This window comes from Acanthochromis polyacanthus, chromosome 21, assembly GCF_021347895.1.
Source record: "Acanthochromis polyacanthus isolate Apoly-LR-REF ecotype Palm Island chromosome 21, KAUST_Apoly_ChrSc, whole genome shotgun sequence".
NCBI classification, from domain to species: Eukaryota; Metazoa; Chordata; class Actinopteri; family Pomacentridae; genus Acanthochromis; species Acanthochromis polyacanthus.
The window spans coordinates 5,007,993-5,033,695 of NC_067133.1; the positions used below are offsets into that span (position 1 = coordinate 5,007,993).

Genomic DNA, 25,703 nt, shown 5'->3' on the forward strand with positions numbered 1-25,703 from the left:
TTTCTAGTTATTTATTGATTAGTTAGTTATGTATTTTTATGCATTGTTTGTTTCCATATTTATTTATTAATTTATTTAGTTAGTTAAGAATAAAGCATTTCTATTGTTTTTCCATAATACACTCCACAGTAGAGGACACCAGACTTCAATGGTTTAAAATGTACTTCAACCTCCTGACAACCAGAAGTTCAAATTTGTCCTCTGTGGAGGACCTTTGTAAACCTGCATATCTCCCACACACTGCATAGTACTGAATTAACTTATGCAGCAACTGGTTCCAAGGTTTTCCATTTCCCTGATTGCTCCTAGCTATTTCTAAAAGTGAAATCTATGCAAAATTAAAGTAGAAATATTGCAAAATGTCCCGTTTGCTGTGATGATGCCGGTTGTGTTCACAAGCTGACGAATACTTTTCATTTGCATTTTATTTCTTTTGCAACACCAACAGAAACCAGCATAGCATCAAAACATGTGATATTACCAATATACAAATGAAAAAGTATACAACGAAGAATAAAATAAGAGTATATACGAAATGAGATTATTAAAACACAAAAATATTCAAACAAAGCACTATACAAGTGATGCCATTACAGTCATCACCTTTAATGTTCTGCAGCGGTGCTTAGTTTGATTCTATTTACAGCATTTTGTTTTTCCATTTAAGTTTGTGTTCAGCTTTGGAAATAACATCCAGCTTTTTAACATCGTATCAAAACTATCATTTGATAGAAGTTTGAATGAAGAGGATTGAAAGTATAAGGCAGTGAATTTCAAATTTTCAATACCACCACTTAGTCAATAGAACAAACCTCGACTTTAACTGAAGATCCGCAATGCGTTCGTTTTGGCTGAAGGGTTAACAACTGAACAAATACTCTCATTATTCTACCAACTCAAAACAACTCCCTGATCATAAATCAAACTGAGAGGGCACAGGTCAATTTGGCTGTTCATTTTTCTTTAAGACTACCGGTACATTCATTCCTCACAAGGACTGTCACTCTGTAGAATCTATCCAGATTGTGCAATCAATACAGCAAACAGAAAATGCACATTTAGAGGCAGGATAATGTGACATTTCCACAGAACTGGGGTGTCAAACATGCGGACCGTGGGCCAAAACTGGCCCTCCAGAGGGTCCAATCCGGCCCGTGGGACGACTCTGTAAAGTGTAAAAGTTACAGAGAAGACTAACTGCAAATTGTAAATTTATAAGACTGTAAATTTTAAATAGTTTCCAGACCATGACAAGCTGTTTTCACCATAAATTAAAATACGAGATTCTCATTGTTCTTTTGTGTCTCATTTTTGTAATGTTTTGTCTTATTTTGTTGTTTTTTGTCTGACCTTTGTCATTTGTCTTATGTTATTGTCGTTTTGTTTCTTGTTTTTGTCATTTTGTGTTTCCTTTTTGTCTCACTTGCACTGTTAGTCTACTTTTTTGTTTTTTTTCTCGCTTCTGACACTTTTGGTCTTGTGTCATTTGTGTAATTTTTTGTCTCAGTTTTGTCGCTTTGCTAGTTTTGTCTCTTTTTTGTTTTGTTTTGTGTCTTTGTCTCATATTTTTGTCATTTTGCATCTGATTTTTGTAATATTTTGTTTTTGTCATTTCGATCATCAAATACAATATCGCTCAGTTCCAGGTACCTGTGACTAAATGTTTTGTTCCTTTCTAGACACTCTGTGATCTATAAGTTGTAATTTGTAAATGATAAACTGAGGCATAATGTTGCTGAAATGTAACTTATTTTTCTTCAGAAATTTCAGGTTGTTCATAATGTTCTGTAAAAAGATAATTCCTTAAATGTGTACACTTCCAGAATGTACTTTTTTGCACTAAAACAGAGGAAAAATTTGGAGTTGTTGTTATTTAAAGGTTATTATGCTCTGATTTGACTGGTCCGGCCCACTGGAGATCAACCTGGGCTGAATGTTGCCCCTGAACTAAAATGAGTTTGACACCCCTGCCATAGAAGTTCCTCTATTTTTTTTTGCTCCCAACCTCTGCCTTTAAACATTTAGGATCACAACCACAAGCAAGTTATACAGTATACTGGTCATGTGTAAAACATCTGCTGCAAACATAAGAACAATTAACTCAAACATCGATGCCATCACCTTTTGGAAAAACATCAGAAAAAAAGATGTCTGGCCAGCTTTTCCCTATTCTAGCACAAATCACTGCTTTTTGCAACCCTCCAAATATAGTGCATAAAAAAATGCCCCAAAAAATCAAGTATATGTTCTTATTGTGTGTGTGGATATAATGTATACTCAGAATGCCTCCATGAACACATCTTTCCATGACCTTCTTAGTCCTGACTCAATCACTACTGTTGCCGTTACAAATCATACCAGCAGAGGCAGCCCTGATCTGTGCTGCACGTAATACCAAATAATTATGAGATTACGATCCACAGCGCATCACAGCTGGGCCGACTCTGTGGGAAAAGTGTTGCTTCTTCAGTAATCTGTAATCTGTGTGGGCGTTGTCCTTCTGTCAGTCCCCTCGGCCCACATGAAAATCTCTCCTACAGCTGTTCCCTCAGTGCTGCACAAACATCGCAGCTGGAGTCACAACTATTACACTTCAGCTTCACTCGCTCAAATGATCCCACAACAATAATGATAAATTACACAGTATATTCATAACAATATTCTTTAAATGAGTCTTACCTGCAAGGCCGTACGACATTTAAATAAAATAGTTATTTGTGATCATATATTAAAATGAACTCAGCAGCTCAAAGGCTCCTGTACTTTGTTTGAATATAAATCAATCCTGAACTTTAAGACAATGTCTCATTAGTGGAGGACAGAGTACTGCTCCCCAAATTTGGCAAAGTTTCAGTTAGAGTTGGCAGAGGGGTGAAGAGGCGTATGGGTTGAGAGCTGATATAAAAACTGAAGAATTAAAGTATGTAATCACAGGAGTGCCATAATGAAAGATACATCTGTTAAAACAAATAAGAAAGAGGAATAAATAAAAGAATACATTTTTAAAAATCTGTTAAAAATAAGGAAATAAATGTGTAACTATAAAGAGGAATAAATGAAAAATAAATCTGTTAATAAGGAAATAAATGTCTAAATATACAGAAATAAAAAAATACATTAATTCATTTAAAAATATGGAAATATAAAGGTAATTTGTCTTTGCTTTTCCCTTTGTTTTTTCCTTTTGTTTTTCCTGTTTGTCATTGACAAACAGGAAAAACAAAAGGAAAAAACAAAGGGAAAAGCAAAGACAAAATTACCTTTATTTCCATATTTTTTATTTATTCCTTTATATTTGCACATTAATTTCCTTATTTTTAACAGATTTATTTATTTTTATTCTTTTATTTAGTCCTCTTTATATTTACACATTTACTGCCTTATTTTTTAACATATTTTTTCTATTTTGGTCCTCTTTATATTTACACATTTAATTCCTTATTTTTCATCAGATTTCAAAAAATATTCCTCTTTATATTAACACGATTATCCTTATTTTTTAAAAGATTTTTTTTTATTTTATTCCTCTTCATATTCACACATTTCCTTATTTTTGATCAGATTTATTTTTAAAATTGTATTCCTCTCTATATTTACACATTTATTTCCTTATTTTTGATCAGATTTATTTTTAAAATTTTATTCCTCTCTATATTTACACATTTATTTCCTTATTTTTGATCAGATTTATTTTTAAAATTTTATTCCTCTCTATATTTACACATTTCCTTATTTTTCAACAGATTTATCTTTTACAATGGCACTCCTGTGATTCCATGTTAAAGAGGCCGTGTGTGTCAGATGAAGATGGCACTTATTTTCTCTAGCTTATATATAGCATTTTTTTTTTTGCCGTAGAGTCTAAAGTGCAATATTAAGATGCTATATGCAGGCACGATTATTTGTACTGATCGATATTCCACAGATATCAGAAATGGCCCAAAACCACAACTATGACATCAACACAAATAACAGCTCGGCCACTGAAAGAATCCAATGTTCCCAACCTCGCTCCTCCCTCACTTCATTTGTAACATCTCCAATCTCACAAAGCACTCCCTCACACCTCCATTTAACTTACAGTGGATCTTTTCTTATTATCTAAATGTTAAAAAAAAAAAAAAAAAAAAATCTGATCTTCTATGTTAAACTTGAAACAAAAGATCTGATTTGACTGCTAAAAACTGAATGTGGTCTACAGGAGTGTGTTTGACTCTCAGAACTCGTCGTCAGAGCTGAGCAGAAGGGTCTTTTCATTGTCCCCGCGGGTGCTGAGGTTGCTGTGGCTGCGGGACAGGGGTGGCCCCCCGCCTCGCTCCAGTGTAGACTGCTGGGTGTACTGCTGATAAGCCGGGGAGAAGTTATGGATGGCATCCTGGACCATGTCCCCTGGGTTCATGGTCTCCTTCAGGCTGCTGGAGATGCTCTTCATAGGGGCACAGCGACCTAGTGGTGGCATGGAAAGATCGGAATATTATTAAAAAGAAGAGGCTAAACTGAAAAGATGAGGCTGGAGGGACGACAAATAATTGAGGGGAAAAACACACGTCAGGTGAGTTTTCCAAATAAGTCTTTGTAATGTTGCAAGAAATATTATTTAACAGAATGTAATCAGTAGGATGGAAGAAAAAATATGTTCCATAAATGAAGACATGCATATTACATAATAAAGTACTCCACCAAGGCTGCTCAGTCGTGTGATTAGCAACGGCTCAAATCTTAAAAATTCATAATCACGGCACTACAGAATGTGGCCATTTAATATAGATGTACCTACAAACAAAATGATGCTGCGCTGAGCACAGGTGTGTGTTATGCACGTCTACATTCTGTACGGATACCGAACCACGTGAACTAATTATTGTCAAAATCTAATAAGGCGGTCCTTGTGTCATTTTTGACCGTCCCTAAAAATTTCATCCAAATCCATCATTCTGTTTTTGAGTAATGTTGCGCACAGACAGACAGACAGACAGACAGATGGACAAACGTACGCCGATCGTCACATAACTCTGCCGCGTCCCTTGGAGGAGTAACAACAATGGGTGGTTCACGTTAGTCTGATGTTTCAAAAGCACTTGTTAGACAAAATAGCACCACTGGGCAGGTGAACAATGAACATCAGTGTATTTTACTAATTCATCTTTCTTCAGATATTGTCCTACATTTTTTCTCTCTTTGTGTGTTTAGCAAACAGGACAATGTTTAAGAGAATGAAAAAGAGGGAGGACCACCATAGACTGAACCACATTCTGCCAGTAGAGATGGAAAGACGAAACGATCCAAGACTGACTTAACTGAGTGCAAAAGAAATGCAAGGAAACAAAACAAGACAGCAAAATACTCATTATTTCGTACCTAATGATAACATTAGCAGTAGTAATAAAAGCATTACACTGGATATTTAAAAATTTAAAGACGTAAGGTGCCTGGATATCTGAACAGGTTGAGCTGGAGACCAATAAATAGGGTCTATAGGTCCTGATGACTCGGCCATTGGTTTGAAATCTGACTCATGGTCACTTGTTGCATGCCTTTCCCCCACTTTTCTCCCCACATTTCCGCTATAAAAAGGCTAAAAAGGAACAAAAAATAACTTAAAAGAACAGTTTTAAAGACGTAAAATGAATTCATGCTGAGCTGAAAAGTGCACGACCACAGATGTAAAAGTAATGGACTTCACCACAAAACACCAACAGTTGACAAAAGCATTTTAACATCCAGAACTGTGGCAGAAACAGACAGAACACAGCTGACATCAGACCTACCGTACTGTCCATAGATAGGAAATGAGCCTTTGAGTGCAGCGAAGAGAGAGAAATGAGACGAGGAAAGACAAGGGAGAGAAGAACGTTCAGATAAAAATGAAGGAATAGAAAACCAGAGCAGTAGAAAAGAGAACGATTTGAAATATTACTGTTAAAGATAGGAATCAGTGTCAAAAGGGAGATGCACAAAGAGGGAGACCAGTTTAGATCAGTTCTGAAAGACGTCAGGCATCAGACCGTCCTGTACCCCGTGTACGTGAAAACTGTAACATACAGACTCTCATATCCAATACCTACACTGTTTGCTTTAACTTTTCAGTCTTAAACCTTCAATTACACAAACCTCCACACATTCTCGCTCACGCCACGTACCATACGAGTCCAGCCTTTTGTCCATGTAGACCTTGTAGGTGAAGGCATGGCGCAAAGCGATAGCAGCAAAGAACATCTCTATGCAGATGATGAAGTTCTGGTAGCCTGCAGCAACTGTTCCCTCGCCCACAGAGAAGTCGGCAGAGCTGATCTGGGGAATGGCACCACACTTCTCCAGGATGGCCAATAGCATCCCTGAAGCAAATAAACATATATATGAAAAATTAAAAAAAAAAAAAAAAATCAGAAAACAGAGACAATTTGGAGCTTTATTATTGTGTTAAAGTGATGGCATTCTGCTAAGACAACTGCACAGTGTGACTTGTTCTGAGATTCTGACTAATCCTGTCTCCATATCAAGAATAATTTATAATTATGAGTGATTAATAAAGTTACTGCTGTGTTTAATGCGTTTAAATGGGCACAACTGTCTTTCTCTGCTGTCTCATCTGCAGGCATTTATTAAAATCAGAGGAACACAAAAAAATGCAACAAACTAAATCTGGCTCCTGTTAATGTTCTAAACTTGGATTCGATTTATCTTTATGAGCATTTAAGTTCGAAATAGATGTAAAATTGTCAAAAAAAAGTCAAGGAGAGGGGTGTTGTAGGATTTTGTGAAGCAAATTATGCTTTTTATCTCCCTGTTATGTCATATCTGGACCAGTTATGGTGTTGAAATGGAAAAAAAGGCCTTCGCTGAATTTCTTTACCCAACTCGAAGTTTGTGTGTGCCTGTCTGTTGATGACTGCCATCACGACTTTTACACAATAGTGAGCTGGGTACTTAATCAGACATGAAGCCAACGCACTGAGGTGGGATCAGATTAGGACAATGGAAAGCAGTGCATGTCTAAAAGGGGCTTAAGTGATGCTTCAAAAGCTATTTTAAATCCATGCATTACCAGAAACCCAGAACTCAAAGAAATCACTTCTCACAAAAAGTGGAACTGTTGGCTTATCAGATAAAGTAGGAGTCTTTCTCGTGCCAACAAACAATGCTTGCTTCACTTGTCTTTGCCATTGTTGCAGTTGCTTTAACGAACCAATTACGGAGCTAAGGAAGCTTCAAGTGAAAGTCGTAAGTAATAAATTCAACATGTGGTGTTCTTACCCTGCCAGAAGGAGAGAAAGATGACCGACTTGACCATGAAGAATTTGAGCACGGGGTTGTAAGGGATGAGCAGCTCACGTGTGGCAAAGTAGAAGAGGAAGAGAGCGTAGAGCGACAGGCTGACAGAGATGTTGTAGATAATGGTGACATACAGGTAGCCGCTAGCCACGCTGGAGTGAAAAAAAACATCACAGAAACAGAGATGCTGTGAGCAAATCACATGTCACAGGATAGACAACCTGTGACCTTTTATACTAAGCATCAAACCAGCAACACTGATTTATAACTAATATGAAGCTACATGATTATGGAATCACAGGAGAGCCATAACAAAAGATAAATCTGTTAAAAAAAAATAAGGAAATAAATGTGTAAATATAAAGAGGGACAAAAAACTACAAATCCGTTTCAAAAAAAGGAAATAAATGTGTAAATATGAAGAGGAATAAAATTTAAAAAAATAAATCTGTTAAAAATAAGGAAATAAATGTGTAAATATAAATGCATAAAAAATAAATGATTCAATAAAAAAGAAGGAAATACAAAGGTAAGTTTCGTCTTTGCTTTTCCCCTTTTCCTTGGAAAAAGCAATAACATAAGGAAAACAAAAGAAAAAAACAAAGCGAAAAGGGAAAAGCAAAGACTAAATTTACCTTTATATTTCCTTATAATTTTTTAATTTATTCGTCTTTATATTTGCACATTTATTTCCTTATTTTTAAACAAATTATTTTTTATTTAATCTTTTATTTATTACTCTTTATATTTACACATTTTTATTTTTTAAGAAATTCATTTTTTATTTATTCCTCTTTATATTTACACATTAATTTCTTTATTTTTTAACAAATTCATTTCTTATTATGGCACTCCTGTGCCATACTAAATACTGCTTTGTGTAGGATGCTGTTAACCCTTTAAGCTTCAGTCAATTCCAGCCGTTTTCAGTACAAAAAAATCGCTAATATTCTATTTTTAAATAAAAAAATTACGAAAAATACGGGGAATATTGGACGCGCATCGGGAGGTGCATTTCCTTGAAAATGACCGATTCGGGGATTTTATACCGACTTCAGGACATGTTTTGGACAAAATAGTTTACTGGCTTGTGTCATCTGATGTAAAAGGTTGGATTATGGCCGTTTTTTGTGGAATCTTTTTTTTTGTGTGTAATAATAAACCCGGAAATGTGAGTCGCGCTGTGTGCTTTGAAGCCGTGTATAGAGAACGGATGGATGGATATTTGTTTTTATCGGACAAATGTGTTTTTCTCACCCGCTGTGGTAATCGCATCTGAAAGTGGTTTATACCGGCGGATTCATGAGAATCTAAGCTTTCCATCGGCGTATAGTGTTTGTATAATCGCGTTTGCACCCGTCGGACATTCTTGAAATTCCTATGCAAATTAGTAGGTGTACCGCCGGCGGTACACTGAAGCTTAAAGGGTTAATTGTATAAGTCTTCTATTTCTTTCAAAAGCCGGTGATTTGAACTGCAGAAAGGCAAAACAATATATACTTTTTTTACAGTAGAGATTTCAGAGTAATGTCCCAACACCTATATTATACTGCAATTTCAAATCGTGTTTTTTTTTTTTAATCTCACAGATTTTAATCACAATTCAAACAATCCAACTAGCAGGTTACTAGGGCTGCACTTTAGGATACATGTTAGGCAGCGTGTCAAACCCAGAGCTGAAACTGTCATGTCAATGGTTTGACAAAGTCACGCCATCCTTCGTGTGCGATTTTTGATCACTTTTGATTGTCTCAGGTGGTAAGGCTTCATCGCGTTATAAATCTATTGCATAGTGAAAATTTTACTTAAGAAGGACTTAAAAATAGTATATTGTGAATCGAATTCTAATATCCGTTTGAAAAATCTAAATCTTTTTGCCTAAAATAATCCAAACAAAAGACTTTACATATTTTGAAAAAGTTCATCCAAAGCTGCTCAGCCATTATTGTCCAAAAAGACTTTGGGTTGAACCTGGTCACTGTCTACAGTTTAATGGCACAGCACAGTGAGTCGGCACACGTGAAACGCTGCTCAGGGAGATGTTTCTGCTGTGAATGACAGCAGGGAAGCTGCTGTGGAAACTTACTTGAAGTCTCCATCTCTGTATTTCCCAAAGGCCTGAAGAATGACAGTGATCACCGCCATCAGAGGTTTCACTACACAGAACTGGAGAGTCGCCTGAGGAAGCAAGAGTGAAAGACGTAACAGTCAGTGTGGTGGAAACACATGCAGTGATTGAAATTTTAAAGGAGATTCTCATAACATATGGAAATGAATATGAACTAGATCATCATACTGACGCCATAAAAGATGCATTAACACTAACATGACTGTGACAGTCTATAAAGCACAACACTAAAACAGTCTATTCCAAAGGCGAAGCATTTGGCATTTATGTCTCATGTTTGGAGGTTCCATATCTCCAGTAAAGGCCAAAGCTGAAGTAAATCTATGCTCTGTATTACAGCTTGTATGTTCCTGGAAGCCCCAAACACCAGAAGCTCAGTCAGACACATGAACTGAATAAATGTACTATTTGTGTTTCTTGTATCTGTGCAATAAGGAGATTACAAGTAATATGACAGACACAAAGCTGTGTGCAGGTCGTAACGATGATTAAATGCCCTCATCAACACTTCAGCCAATAGACAAGCCACAGGCATCACAGGGAAAGACATGAGGGTTATGTATGTGCTATGTTTGCCAATGTGTATGATATGGGGATGTGGATTTAGACACAAAATGCATCAGTCAGGCTCTAACGGTTAAACCCCGTAAAATGCAGGATCCATGGAAGGAATCGGTACCTGTTTGCAAAACCGGAGGAAACCAATTGAGTAGGTTTTGCCCCACAGACAGCAGGTCCCATACATGCAGCTCGACCTAAAGTGAAGTGAAAGTGAAAACAGGTCAAAATAACCGGGAATGTATACAGGCTGTCTTAAGATAACATTATTTAAGAAAATGATTATATCAGAGAGAAATAGACTGGGAAGATGACAGCATAAAAGACTTACTCAATAGGTTTCCCTCTGATTTCAGCCATGATGGCGCTCTCTCCTCCCAGATACTCGTAGCAAAGACTCAGGAAGTTGTAGATGACAAAGGCTGAAAAAGACCACAGAGAAAACAAGTTATGTCAGTAAAGTAAGTTTCTATCAAGCAGCCAAGACACAATTTATGTTAAATTTGCCAGGTCACCATCATAAATGAGAAATTGTTCTCAACTGAGCTTACCTGGTAAAATAAAGAATAAAAAAAAAGAAATTGTAAGTGCTGATAAGTTCAGCACTTCATTAGATAGAAAGATAATAATTTTAATAAATAGTAAACTGCTCCATCCTGCCAGGAATCAGTCATGAACCTTAGAGCAGACTGGCTGCATTTATACGACGACGGGATGGAAACATCATCCAAACACAAATAACGGCTGTAGCAGTGACCACGGTTTCTAGAGTGTTATAACTTCTGAGCTTGTGATTCTGAGACAGCGAGTTCAGTAATGGAGATCAGCACAGTTACAAAATGACTGGACGATGATAAGTGAGGTGTAAGGATCTCTAGTGAAGAGAGATAAACATCATTAAGGAAAGCAAATTCCAGAGAAGGGATCGCGGCAATCTCCCAGAAAATAGAAATGGGTCAGACTGCAATATTTACTACCCAACAGTAATCTTGCATAAGGCAGCAGGATGTTGAGAAAAACTGACATTCTAATACGATGTTTTTCTGTGCCAGGAAAAAAAACTAGAGTAATTATTTGGAAAGAATGAACCATTTTAGAATGATTGGGGGACTTTGTAGGGGAGCATATCTGCATAGAAAGAGGAAAAATGTATTTTTAAAAAGCTGTTTGAAACCTTTATCATGTAGATCTAACTCTGGCTTCCAAAATATGTTTTTGCAGCACGTGTTTAAATGAATTTACCTTACTTATCATTGCACTTCTTGCAATGTGACTGATGCACATGTGCATACTGCAGTGTCACTGCTTCAGTGTTACTCTGTGTAGCCCTATCATATGTACTCAACCTGATCAATGGAGCCAGTTACACGGTTTGCTTTTGCAGCAACATGCCGGATTTCAGGGACAGTCTGAACAAACATCATCACTTTATTTATGCACGGTTTCAGACCGATGACCCCTCTCTAGCTCTGCATTTTAAACCTGCTTAAAATGAGAAAGCTATAACCATCATCACAGGTACGGTATAATTCATCATCTGCTATCAAAGGAAAATACAAATGGAAAAATTCTGCTAATCTACTGAGAAAATGCATCTGCTTTCCTTTTGACATTTAGACAGCTGCTCTCAAAAAAGCATGCAGGGCTGTTACATCATATCCTCTTTACGGGTCAATCTTTTATTGACTGTTTTGATAAGACGTAACATGCAATTTAAATAAACCTGACTGGACTGCAGACTGATCGGAGTAATTGGTGTCCCTGAGTGAGCAGAATGTTTTTGGTCTGCTGCCTCAGGTGTTAGAGTAAAATAAAGGTAACCCACAGATACCAGCTCTCTCTGAGGCCGTATTTTATCCTCTACATGTGCAATATCCTCTATTTTACTCTTTCTATTTTATTCCTCTTACAGAGTGCTTTGGAGATTTGTTTTTTTCTCCACTTCAAGAGAGACTTCCGCTGTGCCTAAACTGTCTGTTTGCACACAAACGGCAAATAAAAATCTGGAATCTTGCTGTTCAAAGTGGCTCAGCTTAAAAGTAAGCCTGTGATTACAGCACGCTGACTCCACCACCAGAACAATATGCACGGTGCTGGCTTTGTCTGTGTCGCTGACTTAAAGTAGTCTTTCACTCTAAAATGTGCAGACACTAGCTTGAAATGGATGGACAATTTGTTTGTAAGGTTAATGTGAAATTTTAAAGAAAAATACAACAGCAGCAAGGTAAAAAAACAACACATACATGTTTTAGGAATTAATGTAGATCCTTGACTGAAGGCCTTTCACATCAATACTGTGTCCTAATAAAACTAGTTGTCTGGTTCTACTACCACAAACAGGAAGTTGTATTTTCATATTCTTTATGTAATATGAACTCAACTGAGTGGGAAAACACAAGTAAGAGGAATTTAGTTCCTTTTTAACATGTGCCTTAACCCTTGTGTTGTCTTGCGAGTCAAATTTGACCCGTTTTAAAGTTTGAAAATGTGGAAAAAAAAAATATATTTTCACAGCTTCATAACTTCTGATGTTCATATTTTCAACATTTTTGGGAAATCTTTGAACATTTTTTGGTGGAAAAAAAGAAATGATAAAAATGTTTCTTAAGAACATTCACAAAAAAAATCAAACACAATCCAGCGAATTTCACTGGATTTTGGTTGCTTTTTATGTGAATGTACTTAAAGAAAATATTACAAATTTTACTGATATATATCTGTAATCACTTTAGATATTTTAAGGATTTTTTGGGAAGATTTTTACTCATTTTTTGAAAATATTTACAAGAATTTTCTTGGCAATTTAAAAAAAAATACAACTTTTAAGCGAAACTTTTAAGGAATTATTCAGATTTTCTTCCTGAAGGTTTTGCAAATTTTTAGAAATTTGGGGAATTTTTTGCAGAAGTTTTGGATTGTTTTCAGACAAGGAAACAATATCAAGTCAATACTCCATAAATGAGCTGTCCAGTGCTCTAGACAGTATACCTAATGGTAAGGCACCAGGTCCAGACGGTTTTCCGGCCGAATTTCTGAAGCACTTCTGGTCAACGCTGGCTCCACTGTTTTTTAGATTAGTAACAGAAATTAAAACCAGTGGTCACATACGGCCTCACATGAACACAGCAGCAATTAAACTTTTATTAAAACCAGATAAAGACCCGACCCTTCCGTCAAGTTATCGCCCGATATCACTAATTAACACCGACATTAAAATTATTGCAAAGGCCTTGGCATCTAGACTAGAGACAGTAATTTCAACAATTATTCATAATGATCAAACCGGCTTTATTAAAGGTCGACACTCTACCAACAACGTAAGAAGGCTCTTAAATTTGATTAACATGTCACAGCGGCAGGACAAAAAGGCAGTTATCATATCGTTGGATGCAGAAAAAGCCTTTGACAAAGTTAACTGGTCCTTCCTCTTTGCTGTTCTAAATAAGCTTGGCTTTGGAGAGTCATTTATTCACTGGGTATCAGCACTATATGATTCTCCCAAAGCTACTGTCACCACTAATGGAATCGCCTCAAAGACTTTCACCTTACAGAGAGGCACCAGACAGGGCTGTCCACTCTCTCCTTTGTTATTTGCGATATTCATTGAGCCGTTGGCAACAGCTGTGCGCCAGGATGTCAGGATCCAAGGAATCCGCTCTGGGGCAACAGAACACAAAATTAATTTATACGCAGATGATATATTACTTTATTTAGAAGAACCGGCTATTTCATTAAGGGAAGTATTTAATTTAATAACTACATTTTCAGAGTTATCAGATTATTCCATAAATTGGACAAAATCAACATTACTTCCGATCACAGAAAATTCATGGAGTCTTGCAGACCAGGACCCTCACTACTCTTTCCCTACAGGCAACTAAAAATACTTAGGCATAAAAATTTCACCTAAATTATCTGAATTAGCTCACTTAAATTTTTCCCCATTACTGGATAACATCACCAATGACCTACAGCGCTGGAACAATCTCCCTATATCTCTTATGGGACGAATAGCTACTATCAAAATGAAAATCCTACCAAAAATAAATTACTTCTTTGCAATGATTCCATTCAAACCAACGTCCAACTGGTTCCAGTCGCTGGACTCGGCTATCACAAAATTTTACTGGAATAATAAAAAAGCAAAAATCAGTCTATCTACTCTTCAGAAAAGCAAAGCCGAAGGAGGTCTAGAAGCACCAAATTTTATGCATTATTATTTAGCTAACCAGCTACAATATCTTATTCTATGGACACAACCTACCGTAGATGCCAACTGTTGGTTAGAATTAGAACAGAAGGATTGCAATAGCATCAAACTTTCAGACATACTCTTTATTACAACATCCATCAAACGACATAACTGTTTTAAAAACCCAATGATTTCCTCCACCTTGACCGCTTGGTGGAAGGCATTAGAAATTGCAAACTCTAAATTGGAGCCCTGTAAGTTTTCTCCCATTTGGTACAACCCTGATTTTCAAGTTAACAATCAGCCGCTCCATTTAGCTGTTTGGGAGCAGAATGGAATCACACATCTCCACCACCTCTTTTCAGATAATACGTTCATGTCCTATACAAACTTGCTTCAAAAATACAAAATAAAAAACGGGAATTTTTTACATTATCTTCAAGTTAAAAATATTATTAAGAAACGAATCCCAACACTTCAAAGCACGCTCCGGCCGCCGGCATTAGCTGAAGCAATCATAAAGCTTTCTCCGACAACAACTAAAACCCTCTCTAAAATATATAAGTTACTCTTAAGCACTGATACAATACATTTACCCATCTCTAAATGGGAGTCAGATCTATCTATATCTCCGGAACCAGACTTCTGGACTCAAATTTGCGATAATGCATTTAAAATGACAAAATACACAAACTTACAACTCATCCAATACAAAATCCTCCATAGAACACATATTACTCAATATATGATGAACAAAATGGGATTCTCCGACTCCGACATCTGTCTCCAGTGCTCCCAGAACACTGCTGATACTTATTTTCATGCTCTATGGCTGTGCACCCCCGTAAAAAATTTCTGGACCAACGTCTCAGAAAAACTTTCCGCTATCTTAAACTGCAGGATTCCTCTATCTCCAAGTCTGTGTTTACTTGGCGACTTAACAACAACGGACCTACCACGCAAACAATCTCAATCCTTACTTGTAGCCCTCGCCATTGCCAAAAAAACAATCCTTGTTAACTGGAAAAATAAGCAATCTCTGAACATTAATCTCTGGTTGAACCTCCTAATAAATCACATTTCAATGGAGAAAATCTCTGCTTCAAATAAAAATCAGTTGTTAAATTTTATACAAACATGGTCACCGTATGTTAACTACCTTAACTTAAACCTGGTAACCTGACTCTGCCTGTTAGCGAAAACCACCACATCACCCCAATATATGTTGCTGCTTATGTATGTTGGCATTGTGTAACTAATGATTGTCTTCAGTTAGGAACCCAGTCGCTGTCAGCAGGATCGAGCGGGCCGTATCAACGACAACTTACAGTCAACAACTCCCCAGGATCCTCTATCTATATGCATGAATGGCTAGCTTGGTGTTACTGCATGCTTGGCTAATCTTCCAGGTGCTGTCCCCTGTGGCTCGGTGTGGTTGGCCTTGTTCCCCGGGCGGCGCTCGGTTTGGGCGGGCGCCGGGTCGCCTCGGGGGCCGGGGGTCGTGGGGGCTGGTGGCGTCCTGCGGGGTGGCTGCTTCTGTGGGGGGGCATGGTGGGCGGTTCGGCTCGGTCGGGTGCCTGGTTTGGGCGCCCGCCGGGTCGCCATCTGCGACTAAAAATGTCGTGGATGGCGGCCCGGCGGTCGTCTGGGTCTGGCGCCCGGTCGGGCTGGGTCGCCTGTCGTGTTCTCTTCATGGGGGTGGCCGCTTTGTGTGGTGTCGTTGGCCTCCCGTGGTTCCCTTGGCGCTTGTGGTGGCCTGGCGGCCGTCTGGATCGGGCGCTGCCCCCCGGGTCTCTGCTGGGTCGCAATGCGTCTCAGCCGTCTCCCGGTGCCCGCGGCGGGTGCTGTGCGGGGGTGTTGCCCGGGGGCTCGGGGCGGCGCTGTTCCGGCATGGCCTGTTGCTCTTCGGCTAGGGGTTGCGGTTCCGGCCTGGTGGGTCTCTGGGTGCCCCGTGGTACCCTCTCCTCTCCCCCTCCTCCTCCTTGCCTTTTTCCCCCCTCGCCTCCCTCCTCCCGTCTTCCTCCGCCTCCTTGCCCCCTCTCCCTCGCCCCCTCCCTCCTCCCTCCCCCTCGTCTTCCCGCTCTGCTGCCTGTCCTCTCCTTTCTTGTCGTCTCCTCCTCCCCCTCCTTCTCCTGCCTTCCGCCCTCCCCCTGGGGGGTGGGGCGGGGGATGGGTGTGGGATGGGAGGGCGGGTGTGGGATGGGGTGGGGGGGCTTGGGGGGCTGAGGGGGAGGAGGGGTGCCGTGGGGGTCCGCTATGGCCCGTTCTGCTGCGCGGGCCTTGGGGCTCTGGCTGTGTCGGGGGGGGGGTCGCCCCGGGCTCCTGGGCTGGGTCTCCGCTTGGTGGCTCCTGCGGGGGGCTGGGTGGACCTCCTTGGGCTGGAGGGGACAGCTCCCTCCTTTTGGTGGAGGTTTTCATGCATGCCAGACCCACCACACCGGCACCTACCAAAACTCAATAGAGTGTGTTCCTCCGGTTGCTGAGTCAGTGGAGGTTGCTGGGTTAGTGTCTGTGGATCTCACTCTGCTCTATCGATCCTTCTTGTGGCCTCCTGACATCTTCATGATTGATCCAGTTGGGACTTTGTCGTATTAGGTGTTTGTGAAGGGTTTTAGATTTGTAAATGGTTTTAAGGTGTGAATTAAAGAGTACAAACAAAAAAAATGCACCTTTTCTCTGAGAACACTGTCTATGCCTCACCTTTCTGTCTGTCCTGTGTTTGTTTTATGTTTCACTTGGGTGTGCACAGCCCTCAATGGCATAATGTAGAAAACAGCTTGAAATAAACATGATAGGTTAATTTGCCATGAGGGCCGGTGATGGTCACAGTCACAAAGAAGAAAAAAAAAAATTGCACATGAAGCTTAAGCAGTGGCACCATGAGTGGTTGGTGTCATTTTTGAGCGGACTTGCAGACAAAAAAAAGGAAAAAAAAAAAAAAAGGCAAGGAAACAATATTTTTGGTGCCCGTAAATGAAGACAACAGGAGGGTTAAAGGGCACTCTATATTAGAACAGCAGCAGTAATAAACAGTACAGATATATTTCAAAACTGCAGCATCTACAGGTAAATTACATATTTTGCTAATTGTTTTAAAGTGAAAAAAGCAAATACAACCCTTCCAGCCTTTCATTTATGGTACAAACTGTAATTGAAGTCAGCACTTTCCACTTAGATATCAGAGATGGCAAACCCGATTTATAGACACTAAAAGTCTTTCTGTTCTTGATTTAGGAATTTTCTGCCACTCATCCTTGCAGATCACTTCAAGTTATGAAACATTTTCAGTCTGTCCGCCTTTTTTGGAAAATGATGACAAATGCCCATCACGAGCAGTCGTCCTAACAAAGTACATGAGATGATGATGGAATATAAAAGTAAACCTCCATTAATATAACCACACCACGTTATGTAACTGTTTGCTAAAGACGGTAGAACTTTCCTCAGAATTAATAAAGATTTGTCTCATCTTATCTGATCTTTTTTCCCTCAAATTCACCATGAATACTCCGGGACATTCCAGTGACATTGCATACATTACAGGCTGTTAGCGTGGTTAGGTTTTAACTGCTTACATGCGAAATGCTTTCTCAAGGATTTGCTCGTTTTCACACAGTTGCTAGGAAACAGGTCTCCCCTCCCCTGCAATCCCAACAGGCCACGGAGACGTGAGAACAAAGATGGGAACCTTTGTAAGCGAAGACACTGCCGAGGCCATCTGCCGCTGGAGTATCACAACACATAAATTCTCACACCCGTATTTCTACTGGGAGTCAAAACACACAGTGAAAAGGAAAACTTTCTCTCGTCTCTGTGGTGAACGGTGACCTTGTGTGCACGATAGACAAGTCAGCAGCCACTTTATTGTTGCGTGGTCCTTTGTCCACTCACCTTCGTAGCAATCTCGGACTGTGTCGAAGTACACGTAATATTCCTCGTTGGTGAAGAAAAGAAGGCTGAGCCAGGAGTCGAAGGCGTAGATGGGGACTATGAAGAGGATCCGAACTATGTGCCTCTGCTCATTTGGAGAGCTGTAGTAACGTAGGTGCATGTAGATCTAAAAAGAAGAAAGAGGGGAGAAAAAAGTAAATGCAGGACCATACTTTACACAGTGCATAAATATCTAACAGAGGCAGGCAATAAGTAAACAATATGAGTAGATATCACACATTATTACACCATAATATAATTATATGTCCATATCTATGGATGATTCTTGACCAGTCACGACATATTCTTTAATTATCTTAACAATTCTGTGTAATTTTACCCCTTCATACACTGCTAGTGGGAGCAGTCATTAACGTTTTGTCTTTATAATATTGTATTGAGTCATCTGGGCTCTGGATTTACAATAGAGCTACTGCTTCTAGATAATCAAAAGAGAAAACTTTTACACTTTAAGGGCCAGATTGGACCTTCTGGAGGGCTGGTTTTGGCCCGTGGGCCGCATGTTTGAAACTCCTGTGCTCGATCAACAAGTTGGCTGAAACTAATTGCTTCCTCATGAAACCTATATGCAGCTCAAGTTAGATGCTGGAGTGTTGGGAGCTTGCAGAAACACGTGGGGCGGGTTCAGGTAACCGATACTGAGCTTTTATCACTCCTATTCAGGGCAGCAGACGGCAGGAAGCAAAGGAAGCACAGGGTGGGCCTTTGTCACCGGCACCTCTGTCTGCTCCATCCGGCTCCTTTCCACTTACACAACGTCCCCACCTATCACCTTTCCTGGCCTGTAAACAGACACACCTTTTGTAAAACTGCAAACAGCGGGTGACAGCGCAACAAATGAGACTGTGCACTCACAGGCTTTGTTGCTAGGTGACCCTCCTTGCATGCACACACACACGCACGCACACATGCACACACACCTCCTGCTCTTTGATGAGCTGGGAGCACCTGTTGCTAAAGTGACAGAAGGCTATTCTTTAACCTTGAATGTAAAGAGCATCAGCAAACACTGGAAGACAAACCATCCATCTGCGAGTAGAATAAAGCTCCCTCACATGAAAAAAGGCACACTGACTGAACTTCAGTGCAACATGAGAGCAGATAAACTAAAGAAAACAAACAAGGGAAACAGCACTACTAACACTGAGCAACATTCACTCCTCGCATTTTTTTTATTTTGAACACCGCTGTTGATGTCACAACAGAAACTAAAACATAAAACAGTTAAGCAGCAGTAAAGCCGGGTTCACTGAGGTCTTTCCCGACATCCACAGTAAAGTGTCACATTCTGGGGCAGGTTTCAGAGCTCCTTATCAATCAATCAGACTGAGCATGCCTTGGGGTTTTCATGAATCCGCACTTCACATCCTGTCAGGAACATTTTTGTTGTCGTTCCTCAATTCTGTCTCCTTATATTTCCTGTTAGCTCTCTGCTGTCAGTTATCAAATAAACTCACAAAATGCCCAAATATAAAACAGAAGCTGTAGGTATGCATCTGAGAGGTAGTATTTATATGAAATGTTTACAGTGTGGGATAATCTGAGTAGATCTTAAATGAGAATTCCATCTTACTCTGGGATAAACCTCAAACCTAAAAACTCTTAGTCCCTGTGAGACAGGCGGTCCTTTCTGTTAATCTGATTCGGTCTTTGAATGTGTCCGCTTCATGTTTGACTGAGCACCATGCTCATTTTCCCATTTTCAATACTGGCATAAAAATGTAATATCGATCAATATCGCTATCGGATTTTTTTTTGCCTATCATGAAAACTGATAAAATAATGCCTGGATTTCGCTGGCATTTACGAGCGAGTTAATGATCACATGATCAAACTGCATCATGAAACGTGTAAACAGAAGTGTGGCTGCAATAACAAGCTTTCTGTGGCAGACTAACAACATGTCTGTGATTTGCAATTATTTCCAAGACAACATATCGGTAACGGTTGATATCCATATCGGAAATTGAGAGTTGGTCAATATCGGCATATCGGTTGCTGGCAAAAAAGCCAGTATCAGACATCCCTGCTTGTAATTATAAAGTATCGCCAGCATGGAAACAAGATTGATCAGACGCTGTGGGAAAAGGTAACATTCAACTACTTATTTACACTTTGTGTTAAGCCACATACACCATGTTAGCAGGCAGGGTTTGAATGTTGTGTTTAATGATACCAGGCCATATTTTGGCTGCAAATAGTTCAGCTTAGTCTTTTCAGTAACCTGAAATCTTGGAGCTTTGAGTTAAGCTGGAACCTACTGACCTCTAAAACATCTTCAAACTCCAAATGCTCTCCTTACCTGGTGACATGTGATCAGAAGAGCTGTCCAAACAAAAAATCCTGATATCGTCTGGGCGGTAGAGGTCATGAGGAAAATGGGCTCCTGTAGAGTGACCACCGGGGCTTCGGACACCCAAGAGGAGTTGGATCCTTGTGGGGCCACAGTGGCTGGAGACCCCAGGGGGAGGCCATTAGGAGAGTCATTTCCCAGGCTCTCCGACAGGCGTTTGGCTCGCCACCAAAGCTGACTCATCTGTATGAAAAAATCAAAGATGTAGAGGAGAGTTTATTATTTAACCTACACATTTTATATATTTGCTAGCTGTCAACAATCAGCATACACCTGCAGAAGCTCATGGCCCATGTTATAAAGCCTGAATAAAACACTGTAATGTGTAAATGCATGCCAGCAGGGCTGCACAGTCTCGGACCTAAATCTCAAATCCGGCATCCGCTGATGTCGGTAGGAGAAAACAGAAAAAGATGCAGAGCAGAGCAAAGTAGGACAGTGCACACATCGGAAGCGCAAAAGAGATTGTGCGGATAGACAGATGATGCGAGATCAAACAGGGAGTGAAAAGAGAAGGCTGGTAAAGAGGGTAAAAACCACACACATCAAGATGTGGAGGTGGAGCTGGAAATCCCTAAAAGACAGTGTATGACAGCAATGAGCTGAGATCTGCTGACCCAGTTTCTCCTCATTTTTTCTGTCTGCTCTGCTCAGGGCATTATGCATTAGTGTGTGTGTGTGTGTGTGTGTGTGTGTGTGTGTGTGTGTGTGTGTGTAGCGTAACCAGAAATGATGCTACACACAAACATGTCTCTTTAGAATAGTAAAACACATTTCCACAAATCAGCATGGAGGTGCAGGCTGAACACGACTAGGCCTTCAGACAGCTGTAATAAGGCAGATTCTTGACATAAAACAGAAAGTAACCTCACACAATTGCACACTAGGTTAGAATCATTTGGGGAAAATATGTAACTGAGATTTTTCTTGCTGCAATTATGATTGCCATTTCAAGACACATTACTACCCGTCATGTGACTGTCACACACACAGGATGGCATGAATTAGTAAAACCATTTGAACCCACTTTAAACCTGGAGTCTGACAAGCTGCATATTGTACATTCTAAATTGCAGCCTTGTCTTAACCGTGATGTCATTCAGCAGGTCAAATTGAACTGTTTTAAAGTTTGAAAATGTGGGAAAAAAATACAATTTTACAGTGAAAACTTCCACATTTTTACCATTTTTGGGAAATTTTTAAAAAATATTGGAATTTTTACTGATATATCTGCAATCACAGTAGATATTTTTAGGATTTTTTGGCAGATTTTTATGCATTTTTTGAAAATATTTACAATTTTTACTTATTTTTGAAATTATTATTTCTTGGTATATTTGGGGATTTTTTTTCAAAATAAAACTTTCAAGGGAATCTTTTAAGGAATTTTTGGAATTTTCTTCTTGAAGACTGCAAATTTCTTTTTATAAATTTGGGGAATTTTTAGCTGAATTTTTGTGGGGTTTTTTTTCAGACAAGTGAACAATTTTTTGGTGCCTGTAAATGAGGACAACAAGAACGTTAAATTACAATTTTTACCCTGTAAAACCCACTGTTGCAGAAATCAGTTTTTTTTTTTAAATAGTATTTTCTATTATATACACACACACATATATTTTGCTCAATTTCTTCTATATTTGGGTTTATATATTATTATTGCTTTTATCTATATATTTTTTATTTTATTGCCCATTTTTTCTATATTTGGGCTTATATATTATTATTTTATTTTTTGTTTTATTTTTTTTGCTCATTTTTTTCCTGTGTATATATATTTCTTTTTTCTCATTTTTTTAATATAGTTGGGTCTTACAGGGTTAAATCTTTTAATTGTTCAGCTCTAATGCACACCTGAAAATCGATAAAGGTGTTTTTTGAGTTTCTGTTTTGCTCCTCATATCTAATGGTAAAATTTGCCATACTGTACTCTGAAATTTGAACAATGATTTACTGAAATTAAAACAAGAGGTCTTGTAATTACACGGCATTGATTTGGAAAACTAAAACATGTGGCAGGCCAAACCGGAGCTCACAGCATCACAAGACAGATTCTCCATCATCATCATCAAATCACATCCCTCCACGTTGTCATCTCTCTAATTACGTCAGAGTCTCGGTGTGGATTCCAGGAAGGCACTAATCTAATCGTTCACAGTGAAAACTAATTTCACAATCACTGTCAAACCCCTCTGTGCACCGGCTAAATATAAGTTAGTGCACAACGTTGTCATGGATGACTCATGCGACTTGCCAAAGACTCAATCAGCTTGTGGCGACGCATTAACTGGAATCATACCAGTGTGTCATGTACACAGGAGAGGTATGCTTTACTAAGAAGGCAAAAAATGGTGAGAAAATGAAACTAGGGCAGCACAGAAAATGTTCCATATGTCCGGACTGTTTCGAAGAAATACCATAGACATAGCCAGAATTTTTTTTCTTTTTTTAAATTCGGATGATTACAGAAGCAGCAAACAGATATACACATATAAGAGTAAGGCATAGACCTACAACTAACGATGACTTTAGATATCGATTAATCTGTTGACTATTTTCTCAATTAATTGATTAGTTGTTCGGTGAGGATATATTCAAATAAATCAATTAGTATGTCCAAAATCCCAAGATAAGAAATGTTTTATCTAGAGCTCAAAGATATTCAGTTTACTGTTGGGGAAGTGTTTCGCAAACTGTAAGAAGGAGGAGTTGATGTCTAAAGCTACAGACGGCCAGACAGCCAAGAAACTGTGAGACGTAAGCATGAGGATGGTCTGACTTGCTGACTGAGCAGAGTCCTGTTCTGTGGACAGTACTGGAGGAAATAAAAGTTCTTCGACCAGATAGGTATTCTCTTGCAGCCCCATAGACACCATCGTCTACTTTGGGGATAAAAACATTAACTGAATGACTTATTGTGTCAGTGAAGTGTGAAAAATAAGTCTGTGCATTGATTTTGAGAGAAAGACTTCAGATTTATCCCAGAATAGAAAGCCTTTACTGTCACTGCACAGTTGTACAACAAACTTTAGCAAAAGTTTGGTACTTTTATTATAATAACTCACCTGCTGCTGAGTCTACGAGTCTGAAAATCTATAATTTATTCACAATGCTGATTATATAGCAGTGTGAAGCTGGTGTATACTTAAAAATAAGTACACAAAGCATCTAGTGTGAGGTACAGTAGACACAGTCAAATACAATATCAGCTCAGTCGTTCCTTGTGTGTCAGAACAAAATTAATCCTGCTGACTGCACCAGTGGGCTCGTTTCAAAACATGTTTTATACTTTGACCTCAACTGATGAATCAGAGGTCTTTGTGATAGGCCATAAGTCTCCAGGCTCATCAGGCCACTCTTGCTGTGTTCAGTAAGAGGCAGGGAAGACAACAGAGGTACTTAGCTGCTACCACAAGTCATTCAAATAGTCCCAAGTATTCCTGTAACGAATCCCACAAAGAACGAGGGTTTCCCAGCTTTTACTCCTCACATCTGTGTACACACAAAACACCTTAAAACAAAGTGTGAGATCAAATGAAAATTCTAAGATAGTATTGACCCCCAATGCTGCTGATTTTGACAAAGCAAAATAGAGCAAAGTGTAAAATGGTCTCCATTCACTCCATCCTTACCTCCTCTGCAGTTGTTTGATTTGCGCTGAGCTCAATCTGGGCATCAGTTTAGCTCATCATCTCCAGTGTTCGCGATCTTTTCGGTGTAAACAAAGTTACCTAGCCAGGCGTTTAACATCCAGACGACGGCCAGCCACGTATGAAATCACTGCATCGTTGTCTGGAGCCCGGAAACTCGCCTCCCCTCTCGGTATAGAGCTGCTAAGTGTCGGCAGCTGAGCTTCAACTACGCCGAGCGCTGCTGCTGCTGCTGCTGCTAGCCAGTGTTAGCAAGGCTACCTAGCCAAACGCTAACTCACTGTCTTCCCGTAAAGTCAAAACTAAGAAATATAGGAGACTTTAAAAGGCGACACGCTCATTTACAACGTTAAATGTCTGGGAAATTAATAACTGGTGCTACCTTTAATTTTTTTCCCCAGCCGACGCTGATGAACCGCACACCGCTATATCACCAACATCAACATCAGCACTTCACGGTATCAACAGTAGCAGCTCTCGGCATGCGCAGTCACGCCTTTGTCACGCTCAGGTCTTTGCCGTTAAACATGATGTCACTTCAGACAGCTGGGTCATTGTGTTCATATGGAAATATCTTTTAGGTTAAGCTGATTACTACACCACTTTCGAGGTTTTTAAGAGTACAATGACTATAAAATTTGATGTACTCTAAGGTGGTCCAATTTTTTTTATATGCTCAGCCCACTCTTCACAGTACAGTGAGTGAAGGCTAGTCCCTCAGTTGAAATTACCCACTTTATGACGGTTTGTATAGCAATAATCACATGTAAAGGTGTGCTTTGTAAATGTTTGTTCAGACAAATTCTATCATATGGGTGCCCAACCCTTTAAACTCTCCTGGAGAAGAGATGCAGTTGCTGATAAGGAGAAAATGTTCACTCCTTAGAATCCTATTAACACAATGCTAGGGATGTCCGATATCAGCTTTTTAGCCAATAACCGATGTGTCGATATTGTCCAACTCTCAATTTACGACTCCAATATCAAACGATTCAACCCTTTCATGCAGTGTTGGTCAGGAAATACCCATTTTTCCATTGAATTTGGGCCACTTTTGACCCATGTTGCCCATCAAAGGGTTAACGAATTTTAGGTATCATCACATATCTAACACAGACATATTGTTAGTCAGGCACTGCAAGCGACACTATTAAACATTTCATGACGCAGTTTGACAATGTCATCATTTGCATGCCTGTAAATGCTGGCAAAATCCAGGCGTTATATTATCAGTTTTCATGATAGGCAAAAACGATAACAATATTGACCGATATTACATTTTATGCCAATATCGGTCCAATAATATCAGTAGGGTGATATTATCAGATAACTCTACACAATATCTCAAATAAACAACCAATTATAATCAAATCTGCTGTGTAGCCAACAAAAATGAACTCTGTTCCCAGCACCAGAACTTATTTAACTAAGACAAAAAAAAAAAAAAAAGTGTTCACATCAGGACTAGCCCAGCTGTCAGGAATTGCTTTAACAATTTGTGTCATACATGGAGCACTAGGAAGCATTTATAAGCACAATATCACTGCTGTAAATACTGCAGAGACTGAAAATTAACAAAAAAAAATCTGTAATGGAAGACTT

The 25,703-nt window shown here is 39.2% G+C and overlaps 1 protein-coding gene across 4 annotated transcripts; it reads right to left on the reverse strand.

The window, feature by feature from the left end:
• Positions 1–407: 407 nt before the first annotated feature.
• On the reverse strand, positions 408–24,600 carry LOC110961193 (transmembrane protein 184B-like). 4 transcript variants are annotated; one of them, XM_022208721.2, is made up of 10 exons: positions 24,484–24,600; positions 20,404–20,637; positions 18,042–18,207; positions 10,290–10,380; positions 10,080–10,155; positions 9,359–9,450; positions 7,255–7,424; positions 6,141–6,335; positions 5,769–5,795; positions 408–4,446 (listed from the first exon to the last, which is right to left on the reverse strand). In XM_022208721.2, the coding sequence occupies exons 2-10, from the start codon at positions 20,635–20,637 to the stop codon at positions 4,217–4,219; spliced, it is 1,281 nt and encodes a 426-aa protein (XP_022064413.2). In that variant the 5' UTR covers positions 24,484–24,600; the 3' UTR covers positions 408–4,216. The 4 variants fall into 4 exon arrangements, with proteins under 4 accessions (XP_022064413.2, XP_022064412.2, XP_051796895.1 ...); XM_022208720.2 differs by having other exon boundaries at positions 24,084–24,592; XM_051940935.1 differs by lacking the exon at positions 24,484–24,600 and adding an exon at positions 20,816–20,838.
• Between the last annotated feature and the right edge of the window lie 1,103 nt (positions 24,601–25,703).